Genomic DNA, 17,545 nt, shown 5'->3' on the forward strand with positions numbered 1-17,545 from the left:
TTATGGTAGAGTCTTTTTTTTTTTTTTTTTTTTTTTTTTTTGAGGCGGAGTTTCGCTCTTGATACCCAGGCTGGAGTGCAATGGCGCGATCTCGGCTCACCGCAACCTCCGCCTCCTGGGTTCAGGCAATTCTCCTGCCTCAGCCTCCTGAGTAGCTGGGATTACAGGCACGCGCCACCGTGCCCAGCTAATTTTTTGTATTAGTAGAGACGGGGTTTCACCATGTTGACCAGGATGGTCTCGATCTCTTGACCTCGTGATCCACCCGCCTCGGCCTCCCAAAGTGCTGGGATTACAGGCTTGAGCCACCGCGCCCGGCCTATGGTAGAGTCTTACATCAGTATTCATATGGGATGTTGGTGTATATTTTCATGTAATGTCTGTCTGGTTTGGTACCATGGTAATCCAGGTCTCAGAGAAGGAACTAGGAAGTGTTCTCTCCTCTTGCATTTTTGGGAAGAGGTTGAGTAGTTGTGGTGCTAAATGTTCCTTAAATGTTTGGAAGAATTCTTACTAAGTAAAATAAGGGTTACTAAAAAAAATAAACTTTTTTTTTTTAAACGGAAGAATTAACCAGTGAAGCCACCTGGTCTTGGGCTTTCTTTGTTGGGAAGCTCTGGCTTACTGATTCAATCTCCTTACTAGTTATAGATCTACTCAGATTTTCTGTCTTCATGATTCATTTTTGGTAGGGTATATATTTTAAGGGATTTGTCTATTTAATCTAGGTTGTACAATTTGTTAGCATACAATCGTTGACAGTGCTCTATTAAAATCATTTTTATTTCCCTAAAATTTGCAGTAATGTCCACACTTTTTTTTGTTTTTAAGTCAATCTAACTATAGGTTTCCCAAGTTTCTTAATCTTTCAGAATAACCAACTCTTGGTTTGGTTGATTTTCTCTTTTTCTATTCTCCACTTGTCATTGCATTAATCTTTATTATTTCTTTCCTCCTGCAAGCTTTCTTGTTCAAATTATTTGCCTTTTTGAGTTCATGAATATAAAATTAGGTTGTGAATTTAAGATATTTATTTCTTTAATATAAGCATTTACAGGCACAAATTTCCCACCTACTACCGCTTTTACCTCATCTAATAAATTTTGGCCCATTGTTTTTTAATTTCACTTCTAATTTACTCTTACATATAGGTTATTTAAGAATGTGTTTAGTCTGCACATACTTGTGAATTTTCACTTTTAATGCTGCTATCATTTCTAGTTTTTGTAATCTAGATTGTAATTGGAAAAAAATATTTATTATATTAAAATTTAAAATTTATTAACATTTGATTCATGGCCTAATATATAGTCTATCCTAGAGAATATTCCATCTGCAAATGAGAAAATGTATATTCTGTTGTTGTGTGGGTTATTCTGTATATGTCTTTTAGGTCAATTTTGTGTATAATGTTCTTCAAATCCTCTATTTCCTTACTTTTTTTTTTCTTACTTATCTTTGGTCTGGATATTTGAAAGTGAGGTATGAAGTGTCCTAGTACAGTTGTCCCTCAATATATATGAGAGATTGGTTCCAAGAACCCTGGTATATCAAAATGCATACAATCTCAAGTCTTGCAGTCAGCCTGGTAGAACCAATGTATATGAAAACTTGGCCCTCCATATATGTGGGTTTCACATCCCATGAATATTGTATTTTCAATCGATTGGTTGAAAAAAATTGACACATAAGTGCACCTATGCAGTTCAAATCCATGTGGCGCAGAGTCCACTGTATTATTGGGTAGCTACTTCTCTTTTCAAGTCTGTATTTGCTTTATATAATTAGGAGCACTGATGTTTGGTGCACATATGTTTATAACTGTTATGTCTTCTTGGTGAAATAACCCTTTTGGCAACATAGAATGTTCTTCTTGCTCTCTTCTAACAATTTTTCACTTAAAGTCTAACTTAGCCCTTAGTAAAGCCACCCTTGCTCTCTTTTTATTACTGTTTATATGGAATAACTGTTTTCATTTTTTCAGTTTCAATCTATGCATGTCATTAGATTTAAGCAAATCCCTGTGCAGAACATACACTTGGATACCGATTCCTCAATGATTTTGCCAATCAACATCTTTTGGTTGAGTAGTTTCATTCATTTACACTAAACCCATTATTTTTAGAAAAGGTTACTTAAAAAGCATTTTGTTATTTTTTAAATGTCTTATTGCCTTTTTGCCCCTAATTTCCTCCATTACTGCCTGCCTTTGAGTCCTTTTTCTGTAGTGATACATTTTGAATCTCTTCTCATTTCCCTTTGTGTGTCTCACTGATATTTTATTTGAAGAAACCTAACATTCTACATGCTACGGTCTAAAGTTATAACCATCTATTTAAAACTGATACTAACTTAACTTCAGTCCTATGCAAAAACCCTACTCCTTCACAGCTTCTGCCTCCCTTCATGTTATGTGACTGGTATCATGGATTACAGCTATACACATTGTGTACCCATTCACACAGATTTACAATCATTTTTATGCATTTTCCTGTTACATAGTGTAGAAAATAAAAAGTGGAGTAAAAATTAAAATTACAAAAATAGTGGGTTTTACATCGTTCATGTAATTTTACTTAAGATGTTTATGTTTTCATATGATTTCAAGTTGCTGTCTAGGATCCTTTCACTCCAACTTGATGGCATCCCTTTATAACTTCTCATATAAATTGTCTTCTGGTAATGGATTATCTTGGCTTTTGTTTCTTTACAAAAGTATGAATGTATCTCTCGTATTTGAAGTAGTTTTGCTGAATATTGAATTATCAGTAGACAACGATGTGTTTTTTGTTTTTTCAACAGTTAATATATCATCTGTCCTAAGATGTTTGCTGAAAATCTGCTGACATTATTGAAGATTCTCTGTACATGACAAATCATTTTGAACTTGCTGCTGTCAAAATTTTCATTTGGCTTTGTCCTCCAATAATTTTTAATAAAAAATAAAAATTGGGTCTCCTTGATTTTATCTTATGTGAAATTCATTGAGCTTGGATTTACAGAATACTGTGTTCTTCATATTCGAGTTTTCAGCCTTTATTTCTGTAAAACTCTCTTGACTTTTTCTCTCTCCTCCTAGGATACCTATAATGTATATATGGTGCCTTGGGTTTTGTGTATTTTTACTCATTTTATTATTATTTTTTGCTTCTGAGACATAATTTCCTATGACTTATCTTCATGTTCACTCATTCTGAAGGTACTGTAGCAGGAGTAGGAACAATGGGCCTTAGGGACACTTACCTGTGGCTTCAGGACCTGCTCCAAACCATTCTCGTATATACCACTTCCAAGTGGAATACCAATGTGCACACACAATTTAAAGATACGGAGTAGCCAACAATACCCAATTCATAATGGAATGCTTGGCCTCACATGCTAACTTTGTAGCTCATGGTTAAGTGCTCTGTCATTTCTAAGGCCACTAGCAACACCAAAAGCTGCTTCCCAGAAGAACAAGTAGGCCAGGTGTGGTGGCTCACACCTGTAATCCCAGCATTTTAAGAGGCTAAGGTGGGAGGACTACTTGATGTCAGGAGTTCAAGACTAGCCTGGCTAACAAAGTGAGACCCCATCTGTACCCCCCCCCCAAAAAAAGTAAATATATGTAGAGGATTTCAGGGCTTCACTACAAAATTCTATGTGTCTGTGTTTTGATTCATCAATTGTGGCCAGCCAATTGCTCCAAACATCACTATCTGTTTCTGATATTTCAGTTACTTTTGGCTCTCCTGGGTCATAGGATCCAACTGGCAGAGACGCTTACATGACAGCTGGGACATATTGCACGACCTTGTCTAAACTGAGGCAAAATGATTTCAGGTCACTCATAAAAAGCAGAGTAGCACACCCCAATAAAGAATAAGTAGCCTCCAATAGCTGAGCAGGGCCACCAGGCATTGGGACCCTTTTTTCTGGCTGTAGGAAGCATCATATGCTACTTGCCCTATACCTTAGATTAGAAGGAATATCTCTATTTTTTTTGAGACAATCTCACTCTGTCACGAGGCTGGAGTGCAGTGGTGCAATCTCAGCTCACTGCAATCTTCACCTCCTGGGTTCAAGAGATTCTCCTGCCTCAGGCTCCAGAGCAGCTGGGATTACAAGCACCCGCCACCACGCCCAGCTAATTTTTTTTTTTTTTTTTTTTTTAGACAGAGTCTTGCTCTGTCGCCAGGAGCCAGGCTGGAGTGCAGTGGCGCAATCTCAGCTCACTACAATCTCCGCCTTCTGGGTTCAAGCAATTCTGCTTCAGCCTCCCGAACAGCTGAGACTACAGGCATGCGACCACCACGCCCAGCTAATTTTTGTATTTTTTAGTAGAGACAGGGTTTCACCATGTTGGCCAGGATGGTCTCGATCTCTTGACCTTGTGATCCGCCCACCTCGGCCTCCCAAAGTGCTGGGATTACAGGAGTGAGCCACCGTGCCCGGCCTAATTTTTGTATTTTTAGTAAAGACAGAGTTTTGTCATGTTGGCCAGGCTGGTCTCAAACTCCTTACCTCAAGTGACCCGCCCAGCTCAGCCTCCCAAAGTGTTGGGATTACAGGCATGAGCCACCGCGCCCGGCCTAATTTTTGTATTTTTAGTAAAGACAGAGTTTCATCATGTTGGCCCGGCTGGTCTCAAACTCCTTACCTCAAGTGACCCGCCCAGCTCAGCCTCCCAAAGTGCTGGGATTACAGACATGAGTCACTGTGCCTGGCCTAGTTTCAATAGTTTCGCATCAGTGAACTCATGGAAATTTCACTGAGGCAGAAGTCCTATAAATATTTATAGGACTTATTCTCTCCTTCTGCTTTGCATGTGTCTTACAAATACGCCTAGATTACTTTCTACTTTTTCCTCACCGGGTCCAATCATCATATTAATGTACCATTTGACAATAAGGATTCAGCCATTGCCAAAAAGAGTGATTATTTCTCCTTTTGAGTACAGTCACACAGGTTCATGGCCATAGTTTCCTGTGGAGAACTCTGAAATGTGGGTCTACTCTCATTCAGTTTTGGGCTTCCTTTCACATAACTGAATGTGGATTTGCAAACTGGACATGTCTTGGATTTGATTTTGGGGCTTTGACTCTGTGTTAGGTGATTCCAGTCAGCCTTTTCTTCACTTGCAATAGAACTCTTCTGCCTAAGAGACAGAGTAGAGACAGAGCTTGGCTTCAGCTTCCCCTGACTATAGCGTTCATTCCCAATGATCACAAAACTCACACCTATACCTCACTGCTAAGAATTCCAGGAACTGGCCTTGGGTGATAACCAAAGTTGTAGAGTGTCTCACTTGAGGATGAAATGCTAAACAATTGATTTACAGCCTTGTTACCACCACCCAGACCACCAGGCGGCCCATTACACAAGATAACCGTTGCAACCAGGTAATGCTGACCTGCATGCTCTACCAGTCATGTTCTTTGCCCAGCCCAGCCTTCATACCCTATCCCTGATGTTAATTCCCAGGCTTTGCCAAATAAACAATCCTATGAGCTCTTTGAAAGGAGTCAGGAAATTCTCTTTTGTGCTGCTTCCCTTATCTCTTATGCCTTATCTGGGCATAAGCTCCAGTGAAGCCTTGTCTGAGAAAACTGTTTCAGCCTCATTTCAATTTCTATTGCAGAGCCCAGGAACATATGGTCGGTAGCATATTCTTTGGGGATTTGTCTAGGATCATGGGACATAGGGGGGTCTTTCTCTCCCAGAGGGGGAGACATGTGAGCTGACAGGATAGCTGGACAAGATTTCTTCACGACTGAAAATCACCTGCCTGAACTTTTGATTCAGTGTTACCACAATGGGTGGCTTTCTCCAGCCTCATGGACCTCCTTGCCTCTGCCCTTACCAGGCAATAATTTTCTTTTCTTTTCTTTTGAGACACAGTGTCACTCTGTCACTCAAGGCTGGAGTGCAGTGGTGTGATCTCAGCTCACTACAACCTCTGCCACCCAGGCTCAAGTGATCTTCCCTCCTCAGCTTCCTAAGTAGCTGATACTACAGGCATGTGCCACCATGCCTGGCTAATTTTTGTGTTTTTTTGTAGAGACAGGGTTTCCTCATGTTGCCCAAGCTGGTCTTGAACTCCTAAACTCAAGCAATCGACCTGCCTTGGCCTCTCAAGGTGCTGGGATTACAGGCATGACCCACCATGCCCGGCCAATCCCTTCCATTTTGTCTTCTCCCTTTCCTCTTCCTATCGTTTTTTCTCACTCAGGATGCTTTGCCTCTCCTTTCCTAATCCTTACTGGCTTATGATGCCTGGATAGACATTCATGAGGAATGGGTGGTACAGTTTCCCTCTTATTGGTCTGAGTTACCTGAATAGACATCCATACAGGATGGATCAAAACGGCTGCCTATGCAGGCCTGATCAACCTGGCAAGCAGTGGGATGGACTGTAACACTCCCCTGGACTAAGTTGGTTTGGGTTCAAGTCCCAAGAAAAATCCCTCTCTCCTTCTCTTTTCCTCTCTCTGGCTGCTGATCCTGTAACTCTATTCAAAATCCCTCACAATTTCACTTCTAATGTTCTACAGCACTAAAGATGACTATAATCAACAATAACTTGTTTTCAGATCCAAAAAAACAGATTCTGAATTTTCCTAACACCAATCATAAATGTTTCGGATGATACACAAATTAAATTGATTTAACCAGCACACATTATATACGTGTATCAAAGTTCACACTGTACTCCATAAATACGTATAACTTATATGTCATTTAAAAATAATGATAAAATTATATCCAGATTCAATCGCCTCTTGTAGCGCTTCCCACAGTCCTCACATTTGGATGGGTTTCCTCCACTGTGGTCTCTCTGTTGGTCTTTACAGTGTGACTGGTGTACAAGCCTCTTTCCACAGTCCTCACATTTCAATGGTTTTCTTCGGCAGTGGAGTTTCTTATGATTCAAAATACTAGAAGCATGTCTAAAGCTCTTCCCACAGTCATCACAATTATAAGATCTCTCTCCCGTGTGGGTTCTGTGGTGGAAGTCAAGACCTGACTTACTAATGTAGCCCTTCCCACACTCCTCACATTTGTATGGCTTTTCTCCAGTGTGGACTCGTTGATGGACCAAAAGGTATGACGACCATTTGAAGCTCTTCCCACATTCTTTACAATGGTATGGTTTCTGTCCTCTGTGAATCATCTGATGCTTATGCAAATCTAGCTTATCAATGAAACCTTTTCCATACTCCTCAGATTTGTACAGTTTCTCTGCTGTGTGCACCATGCAATGCCTATTAAGACTTGACCTAAGACAGAAGCTCTTACCACATATTTCACATTTGAATGGCTTCTCCCCAGTATGAATTCTCTGATGTTTCTGAAGCTGGAAATTGTGCATGAAGGCCTTCCGACATTTTTCACAATTATAAGGTTTCTCTCTTGTGTGTAATTTGCAATGAACTTTAAGTGCTGATCTACATCTGAAACCTTTCCCACACTGCTCACATTTGAATGGTTTCTCTCCAGTGTGGACTCTTTGATGAGTTTGCAGATGTGAACTCTGACTGAATTCCTTACCACACACATCACACTTATAGCATTTCTCTCCGAGGTGGACTCTCTGATGAATATGAAGAGCTGAGATGTAACAGAAGCTTTTTCCACACTCATCACATGTATGAGACTTCTCTCCTGAGTATAACTGCTGAGGAAGATCAAAGATGGAAACATCACTGAAGGATTGTTTACACTTTCCACCCTGACGTTTTTCTCTTGTGTGAACTGTAGATAGTCTTGCCTCAATCTGGGAGGGGCTGTCATCTTGTTCAAATAACTGAGAGTTATTTATGGTGGAATCTTGAGACTTGGTTAAGTCACTTGCAATTTGTTCCCAAATTTTCTGGCAGGAAAATTTTTCATGTGTTCTTGCTTCTGGAATAGTCGCTGTCTCAGTTTGAATCCTACCTCCTATAAGGACACAGAATTAAGACATGTGGACGAGTCAAGTCTTTGTTCAGTGTTTTCAAGAGTTCACATTTAGGATGTGGCATTTAACTTTAATGAACGTTCATTTTCTGTTTTCCAAGTGCACTCTAGTTTCTGGTTTGCATGAGACCAGTTTAGAACCACACCATGTCTCATATGTAAAATTCTGAATAGAAATAAAATACATATTTAAAAAATTAATATATGTCAGGTGTGGTGGCTCACACCTGTAATCCCAGCACTTTGGGAGGCTGAGGCAAGTGGATCACTTGAGGTCGGGAATTTGAGACCAGCCTGACCAACATGGAGAAACCGCATTCCTACTAAAAATACAAAATTGGCCAGGCGTAGTGGTGCATGCCTGTAATCCCAGCTACTAGGGAGGCTGAGGCAGGAGAATCACTTGAACCTGGGAGGCGAAAGTTGCAGTGAGCCGAGATTGTGCCATTGCACTCCATCCTGGGCAACAAGAGCAAAACTCCATCTCAAAAAATAAAAATAAAAAATTACGTACATTTCACTTATTGCTATTTCTACTGAATTTTTTAGTCAGTCTTTGTGGTAAAATTTTGTGTGGTAAATTATAAAGCTAAAATATTACATACGTAGTGAAATATGAACCAAAAGGAACTTTAAGAAGTAATAAAAGAATAAATAGTTTGTATATTTGTCTGTTATATATCCTTATAAAGAAGTTAACCTAACTTGAAAGAGGTCAGGATGTTGTCCTCAGCATCTGAGAGGTAATCTCTAGGTTCTTGAAGTGTCATGCCTGAGAGGAGTCTCTGTGCTTGAAGGTAAAACCTGGGTAACTCTGGATAGTGAAACGATATTATTTAGGGTTGTACTGGCCACTCTTTTGGGGTATGGGAGGTGGTACTCCTCATGTCAGAAAGAACAACAGTGTGATTCATGGAGAGGCTTTACCTCACAGGGAATCAGTGAACCAGGAGACTAAATAACCACATGGGAATCAACCAGCCAATCATGGCTATGTAATGAAGCCCCAGTAATTACTCTGGATCCCAGCACTCAGGTAAATTTCCCTGACTGGGAGTTATCTGTGTTTAAGTCACATGCTAATCCTGGCAATGTAACATACCCCACTCCACTGGGAGAATACGATAGAAAATAAGCATTTGGTACTTCCCTGGACTCTGTTTTATTTGGTTTCTCTCTTGGTTAAATATAACATGCAAGTTTTCCCTGTAAGAATCAGTAACTGGCCGGGCGTGGTGGCTTACGCTTGTAATCCAGGCACTTTGGAGACCAAGGCGGGTGGATCACTTGAGGTCGGGAGTTCAAGACCAGCCTGACCAACATGGTGAAACCCTCATCTTTAAAAAAATAAAAAATAATAATAATAATAAAGAATCAGTAACTGTGAGGATAAAAGCATTCAGTGAATTCTAAGAGTCTTTCCAGCAAATTACCTGACATGAAGATAGTTTTGAAAAACTGCCAAATTTGCACTTGGTGTGAAGTGAGAGCAGTCCTCTATAAAACGTCCCACTAAAGTTGGTTGAACTCTTCACAATGCTAAACATCAAACACCTCAGAGTGTTTAATATCTACACATTCAAGGTATTCCTGCACAATAATTTTACACATGTATAGAAATACTTAACCTTATTTTTCTGTTTTCATATGGACAGTAACTTGGTTATCTGAAAGAGTACAGGGACGGACAACTGCAGTTCTGAGGGGAAGCTGAAAGGCTGTCCTTCCAGGGGTCCACTGACAATCAAAGTTGTTAAGAATCACGTGGAATGAAAAGAAAGCCTATGATGTAGATAAACAGGCCTTTATAACTTTTTTATTCAAGACTATGGCTCAATGAGCTGAAATAAAGTTAAAACCTGCAATAAACATTTACAAAAAAAAGAACTAGAATGAAAATTACTGCAGCATTATGAAAATCAGGAAAAACGTCATTACGTGAATTGCCTACTAAAGTCACTCACACACACCTACACACATGGCAAATGTTTTTCTGGGTCATATTGCAAGATGTGTTTCTTACTACGGCTCATGCTCACAAAATGTTTAAAACTTTGTCAAGATATTACCAAGTCCTGAATTAGGTAAATTTTTCCAATGGAAAGAAAACTTCTAAAGGTTGAATCTTGGAAAATACTAATTGGTAAGTATGTACCTTTCAGTACACAGTAGTACATGGATATATTTAACATGCTGTCACTTGTAAATAAGAGGTGTTTAAAGAGAAGGGAGAGTCTCCTTTGGGAGGTTTCCATTTTGAGAGCAGTTTCCCAATTCCTTTCACGTCATAAAGTTCACCAGATTAAAATACAATACTACATCTCTATAAAATAAAGAGAAATTTCTGTAAAATCTAATTTCCTTCACATTTCTGACAATTAAATTTGTATAAAGATGCAGAAATAGACACCACATTTTTTGAAGAAAAACATGCAGAAATATAAGAAACATTTAGCTCACAGATATAAAGAATTTCTCACAGACATAAACATGGTCTTTAAGGAAAGCTCCAGCATCAGCCCCAGGGAAGGTATGTTTCTCAGTGTGATCATGAAAACAGTGCCTGGAAGTTTCCATGGGATATGGGTCAACTGCACACACAGAAAGCCAGTCATGTCAAGGGAACCTAAGAAAGTTGAAATTGGATAAGCAACCATGCACAGACCAAAAAAAAAAAAAAAAAAAGTGTCCTGGCCAGGAGCGGTGGCTCACGCCTGTAATCCCAGCACTTTGGGAGGCTGAGGTGGGTGGATCACCTGAGGTCAGGAGTTCAAGACCACCCTGTCATTGTGATGAAACTCCGTCTCTACTAAAAATATGAAAATTAGCCAGGCATGGTGGCATGTGCCTGTAATCCCAGCTACTCGGGAGGCTGAGAGAGGAGAAGCGCTTGAACCCAGGAGGCAGAGGTTGCAGTGAGCTGAGATGGCAGCATTGCACTCCAGCCTGGGCAATAAGAGTAAAACCCCATCTCAAAAAAAACCCCACAAAACTGTCCTGCAACCTACAGTCAGCCTCCATATCTATGAGTTCAGCATACATGGATTCAACCAACATCAAAAGTATTTGGCAAAAAAGGATTTGGCAAAAAGACTTGGTAAAAAAATTCCACAAAGTTCCGCAAAGCAAAACTTGAATGTCTCACACTCTGAGTCATATACATTGAATCCATGTGAATAAAGTGAAGGGGAGGCATTGCATTTGGTATTATGCCTAATCTAGACATGACGTAAAGTATATGAGAGGCTGTGCATAGGGTATATACAAATACTTTACATGTGTAAGAGACTTGACCATCCGTTGCTTTTAGTATCCACAAGTTGGTCCTGGAATCAAACCCCATGGCTACCAAGGCATGACTATGTAACATTCATTCTGGCATGTCTGTCACTTATTAGCTCTCTCCATGATTCTTACAGACAGTAAAGTCCTTTCATCCATTAATTCATTCATAAGAATACTAAATATTTACAGATACCTGCCATGTACCAAGAGTATTCTAGGTGCTGAAGATGCAGTCATAAAGAAACAGATAAATGCCTTCTCGAGATTACACTGCAAAGGGGAGAGGCGATCTATTACTAGACAAAACTACATGAGACGCAACACATGCAGGCCGAGAATCGTAAAGATAGGATAGTATTTTCAATAAAGGGCCTGGAGATGACCTCTCCCATGATAATAAAACTGAGCAAAGCACAGCATAAACTAAAGGAGGGGTCTAAGTTTTGTGGGGACAGTGTATTCCAATCAGAGAGAAGAGCAAGTGAGGGCCTGGAGGCATAAGCTTTTATAGTAGATAATCATTCCTGAATGATGTCTACATCCAACCCTCAAAACCTGTGAACATGTTACATTACACAGAAGGGAGATTACACTACAGATGCCATTGAGGTCACTGGTCACTAGTCACTAGTCAGCTAAGCAGAAAGTGGAAGGGTCATCCTGAATCATCCAGGAGTGATGAATACTATCATAAGGGACCCGAAAGTTGAAAGTGGACGACATGAGAAGAGTGGCAGAGGGAGCATGACTACAGAAGAATGGGCAGGGATGCAACGTTGCTGCCTTTGAAGATGGAGGAAGGGAAACAAGAGCCAACGAGTGTAGCCAGTGCCTAGAGACTGATAAACCAAAATGAAGGCTTCTCCCCAAGAACATCCAGAAAGGAACAAAGCCCTAAGACAGCTTGCATTTGCCCAGTTAGATGTGTCAGACTTCAGGCCTACAGAAGAGAAAGGTAAGTGTTTCTTGTTCAGTCTGCTGAGTTTTACTTCACTGGTCACAACAGGCAACACAGTGTCCTTGGCAGGATGGAGAAACAGCAGGGAGGACAATGTGCCTGGAAAAGATGGAGCAAGGGGGAGAGGACAGGAGAGGCAGTCAGGCAGTGTGGGATGAAGAGCAGATCAGAGGGTCTACAAAAGCCACTTAAAGAGGTTGTAACGGCCGGGCCCAGTAGCTCACATGGTGGCTCGCCCAGCATTTCGGGAGGCCGAGGCAGGAGGATCACGAGGTCAAGAGATGGAGACCGGCCTGGCCAACATGGTGAAACCCCATCTCTACTGAAAAACACAAAAATTAGCTAGGCGTGGTGGTGTGCACCTGTAGTCCCACCTACTCGGGAGGCTGAGACAGGAGAATTGCTTGAACCCAGGAGGCAGAGGTTGCAGTGAGCTGAGATCATGCCACTGCAGTCCAGCCTGGTACCTGGTGACAGAGCGAGACTCTGTTTCAAAAAAAAAAAAAGAAAAAAAGAGGTTGTAACACTAAGAAAAACAAGAAGCCAGAGAGGCTCTTGAGCTGAGGAATGGCAACGTGACTTCCATTTCCTAAGGAGAACTTTGGCTACCATGAGAATGGATGGCAGGAGGGTGGAAGTGGGGCACCAGCAGGGAGGAGGTTGTAATAGTCCAGAAAACAGGTTCAGCCATTTACCCCAAAATGCTGGAAATGGGCATGGACAGAAGTAACACAGATGGGAGAATCACATGCAAGGACACACAGTTGCTTGGTTCTTACCTGAATTCCCTTCTCCCTGGCTTCTTGTCTCCATCATCCAAAACTTTTCTTCCCTTAGGAAGTAGAAAGTATCTCCATGGAATGGCTGATGCCCTGTGAACAGGCAAAGTCACATGCTTAATCCCAACACGTTCAAGGTAGTATCATGTTGATGCAAAAGTAATTGCGGCGTACCATTACTTTCAATGGCAAAAACCACAATTACTTTTGTACCAACCTAATAGCTAAGCAAAATTTACTGGAAATTTAGGTTCCCATGGCACACTCAAACTTGAACACCCTAAGATAAGAAACCACTCCTGGGGCCTGGCATTCCATTAAAGAGGGTGCCTGTCCTCACCCACTGCGAGCAGGTTCCTGAAGTTCTCCAGCATCACATCTCGGTAGAGCTTCCTCTGGGCAGGGTCCATCAGCTCCAGCTCCTCCTCAGTGAAGAACACAGCCACGTCCTTGAAGGTCACTGCCTCCTACAACATCAAGCAGATGTCACCTCGATCATATGGCCAAGGACTGTTGGGAGACAGTAGCATTGCACTGGCGTGAGAGACAAGCGTAAAGTTGTTTTAGATTTTGAGAGACATACATCAACTTACAGATTTCCTACTTATTCTGTTAGTGTCCTGATAATGACTGATTTTCCTGAACTCCACCAGAAATGTAATGATGAAAATGAGGCTTAGGCAGGAGAATCGCTTGAACCCAGGAGGTGGAGGTTGCAGTGAGCCGAGATTGTGCCACTGCACTCCAGCCTGGGTGACAAGAGTGAAACTCCATCTAAAAAAGAAGAAAGAGGGAAAGAAAGAAAGAGAGAGAGAAAAAGAGGGAGGGAGGGAAGGAAAGGGAGAGGGGAAGGGAGGGGGGAAGGGGAAAAGAAGAGGAGAAGGGGGAGGGGAGGGGGAAGATGGAGGAGAGGGGATGGGGGAAGGGAGAGAAGAGGAGGAGGGGAGGGGAGGGGAGGGAAGGGAAGGGAAGGGGAAGGGAGCAAAGTGAAAGGAAGGAAAAGGAAGGGAAAAGAAGGGAAAGGAAGGGAAAGGGAAGGAAGGAAAGGAAAGGAAGGAAGGAAAAAAGGAAGGGAGGGAAAGAAAGAAAAGAAAGAAGGAAAGGAAAGGAAGGAGGGAAGGGGAGGGAAGGGAGAAAGCAGGAAAGAAGGAAGAAAGGCAGAAAGAAAGAAAATAGGAAGGAAGGTAGGAAGAAAAGAAGCAAGCAAGGAAGGAAGCAAGCAAGCAGGAAGGAAGCAAGGAAAGAAAAGAAAAGAAAATGAAGTCCTGTATTTTTTCTTTGTGCACTCATTGAGTTCACTTGTAAGTAACCCTCTAAAACTCTTAAATGCTGCGTCTTAGGCTACACATATACAGGTTTCAATGAATCTTGCCTATTACCCCAGCAACAGTTAGTAATTCAGTCCCAATCTTGTTTGGTAACATTCATTGTTATCTCTCATAGTCTAACCCTGGATGCTACCACTTTTCTTTAATATTTGCCCAACAAACAAGTTTTGGGTAACTGGGCAATTTTCAGTATGACCTTAGATTGACTCTCCCCACTTTCTTGCTAATAGGTCTCAATAATAACCATAGAATGTGCTATAAATGCAATGTACATGTCCTTCCTAGGGAAGATAACATCTCAAATTAGGGAGGAACTTCCCAGTAAATTATATTGCCCTTCAGGCATATAATCCGGGACAGATTGCCCTTTGGGGTGCCTCAGCTGCAGTGCAAATGGGACGCATGCAATTCGGACTCTACCCACCCCAGGCAGCTTTCCTGAGCCTTGGGGACTGGCTCACAGGGAACTGTAGGCTTTTGTTTTCTCTTGCTGCCTACCTGTAAGTAATAAATCTGCTTCATGTAATTAGTCATGTATTGCGTACCCTTCCACTCAACTTATGTAAGTTGGTAACCAGTGAACCTGCTCCACAGAATTGGCACAGCAGGGTCTGGTCGGACAAAACCATGCATTAGCAAAGGGGGAGCAGTAATGCCCCCTAACTTGTGGCCCAGGGCAGTAATGGCAGCTTGGGGTCACAGGAGCTGAAAAGCAGCTGGATGGTTTACCGGAAAAACAGTGATAAGTGGGGCACAGGTCACCCCTCTGGAGTGCTGGCAACAGCCTATGAGTTAATGAAAATGTAGCAAGATACAGTAGGAGCAGTTGTTCTCACAGGTGTGAGCTGGCTGCATGGATTCAGAAAGCGAGGATGGCAAATGAAAGCAGGGAAGCATGGCATGTAATATACTGATTGTGGGGCTTTTATGTAACTGCACATTTCTGGGGCCAGAGGGCTCTGGAAATGGAAGTGGGTTCTCTGAGGCAGCTAAGAAGAAGGAAGCCAATCAGCATGATGTGGGCCTCCATACAGAGAGACTCGTGATCTGAAGGACAGGTATGGGCAATACCATGAGGACATGCTATCTGGCTATTCTGGATTGCTGGTGAGGGAGGACAGATTTTTCCGTCCCAAAAAGAACAGCACAATTAGGGATGGAGCCAGGTCTCTAGGTCCCTGCCATTCCTATCAAGAGGGAAATGCTAGTCTAATGAAGGTACAAGGTCCACATCTTGCATGTGTACTGACTAGAGTCTGTGAAAACAAAACATTGATACTGAGGTGCACCAGCCTCTGAAATTTTGGATATGTTGCCTAAGGCAGCCACAAGGAATGCTTGTATAAATGGCAGTTCTTTGCTTGCTATTGGGCACTGATGAGGACAGTGCATCTTATCACTGGAGCACACGTGTGACATAAACTGTCCATTCTCACCTGGGCCCTTTTGTACATGTCCTTCCTAGGGAAAGTAACATCTTGTAAGTAACCCTCTAAAACTCTTAAATGTCCAACCCTACCAATGAAGTTGGACAGGCTCCATTTGAGAAGAGACAAAGCTCTATTATCATATAGAAATGTACATTTGGCCAGGTGGGTGGCTCACACTTGTAATCCCAGCACTTTGGGAGGCCAAGGCAGGTGGATCACCTGAGGTCAGAAGTACAAGACCAGCCTGGCCAACCTGGTGAAACCCCCATCTCTACTACAAATACAAAAATTAGCTGGGCGTGGTGGTAGGTGCCTGTAATCCCAGCTGCTGGGGAGGCTATGGTGCAAATGGGGCATGTGCAGTCCTGATTCCACCCACTCTAGGTAGCCTTGTTGAGCCTTGGGGGACTGGCTTACAGTGGATAGGCTTCTGTTGTCCCTTGTAACCTATATATAATAAATCTGCTTTATGTAATTTCTCATCTATGAATGTGTTCTGTCATGGTAGACTCACCAAGTCTGTAACTAGAGAACCTGTTTCATGGAATTGGTGCAGGAAGCAGGGTCCAATTTGACAGAACTCTGGATTGGCAAAAGGGGAGTACTTATATCCTGGGCAATTGGCCCAGTGCAGGGATGGCAGCCTGGGGGCACAGGCTGGATAGCAGCTGGATATTTATAAGCAAGACAGAGTGATAAATGGGACACAGGACACCCCTCCACAGATGTGAGCTGGCCACATGGATTGAGACAGAAAGGACAGAATATGAAAACACAGGAGCTTGGCATGTGATCCGCTGATTGAGATACCTTAAATAATAGCTCATTCCTGGGGCCAGAAGACTCAGGAAGTGGGTCAGAAGATCCCTGGGGCATCTAAGAGGGATGGAACCAACATGTGTGATGTGAGCCTCCACAGAATGGGGGACTCACTATCTGATGGACAGGTATGAAGAAAACCAGAAGGACATGTTATCTTGGTATATAGAGCACCCTTCACATAATGAACTCCATCATCAATGAAAATACAGTTATGAATGTACATGAAGAACAGCACAAGAAGGAAAAACAGGCTAATCTGAGAGCAAGGAGGTAAGTGGGAACACTGTTTATTTCAACTAATTTTTCAACTCCATAATATAACAGTAAAAAACAAAACAACGCCCAAACCAAAAACCAAATGCAAAGTCAACAAAAAAGAGACAAAGGAAGCAACTGGCACATAGTAGGTCCCCAAATGCCCATTTCCTCCTTGAGTCTTCCCAAAACAGAGAAAAATATATCACAATATGAGCAATAAAAAGGAATTTTAATAGCAAGAGAGGCAAGCTCTACTCACCTTGAATGTGGTCATTTTTCCTTCTACTTTTTGGAATCTTCGGAGTCCTGAGTGATGGAGCATGAAGGAAGGTGGAATCATGCCTGGAAAATGCCAGACAGCAAAAAGAGAAACATGAAATGGTGGCTGGGGATGCTGTGTAGCAAGGTGGACATGTGAACGTGAATTAGCACATGAATGATCTCAGCAGCGTTATTCATACTAACCCCAAAACTGCACACAACCAAAATGCCTTCCTCTGGATAAATGGACAGAAAAATCATGGCATATCCATATAATGGAATCTAATAAAAAGGAAATGAAGTAGCAAATCGTCATATGACATGCATGAACCTTGGAAACATGCTAAGAGAAAGAAGCCAGTCACAAAAATCCATGGATTGTATGATTCTATTTATGTGAAATGTCCATATAGGCAAATGTATACATAAGAGAAAAAGTAGGTTAGTGGTTGCTCTGGATTTGGGGTTGGACTCTTCATGCCTATT

At 41.9% G+C, this 17,545-nt stretch overlaps 1 protein-coding gene across 3 annotated transcripts in view; it reads right to left on the bottom strand.

The window, feature by feature from the left end:
* The window catches only part of LOC105713046 (zinc finger protein 223), a 41,392-nt gene that overhangs the window by 19,291 nt on the left and 4,556 nt on the right, over window positions 1-17,545 (bottom strand). For 2 of the 3 annotated variants that reach the window (XM_064381205.1, XM_012446534.2), the window contains exons 2-4: window positions 17,058-17,140; window positions 13,301-13,427; window positions 12,961-13,053 (exon numbers count right to left, since the gene is read on the bottom strand). In XM_064381205.1, coding sequence (XP_064237275.1) covers window positions 12,961-13,053; window positions 13,301-13,427; window positions 17,058-17,140 — 303 coding nt within the window. Of the gene's footprint in view, window positions 1-2,460; window positions 7,921-12,960; window positions 13,054-13,300; window positions 13,428-17,057; window positions 17,141-17,545 lie in introns of those variants that run through there. The other variant, XM_012446540.3, reaches the window with a different exon arrangement.

Source organism: Aotus nancymaae, unplaced genomic scaffold (genome assembly GCF_030222135.1).
Source record: "Aotus nancymaae isolate 86718 unplaced genomic scaffold, 86718_ANA_hifiasm-v0.15.2.pri h1tg000028l, whole genome shotgun sequence".
NCBI classification, from domain to species: Eukaryota; Metazoa; Chordata; class Mammalia; order Primates; family Aotidae; genus Aotus; species Aotus nancymaae.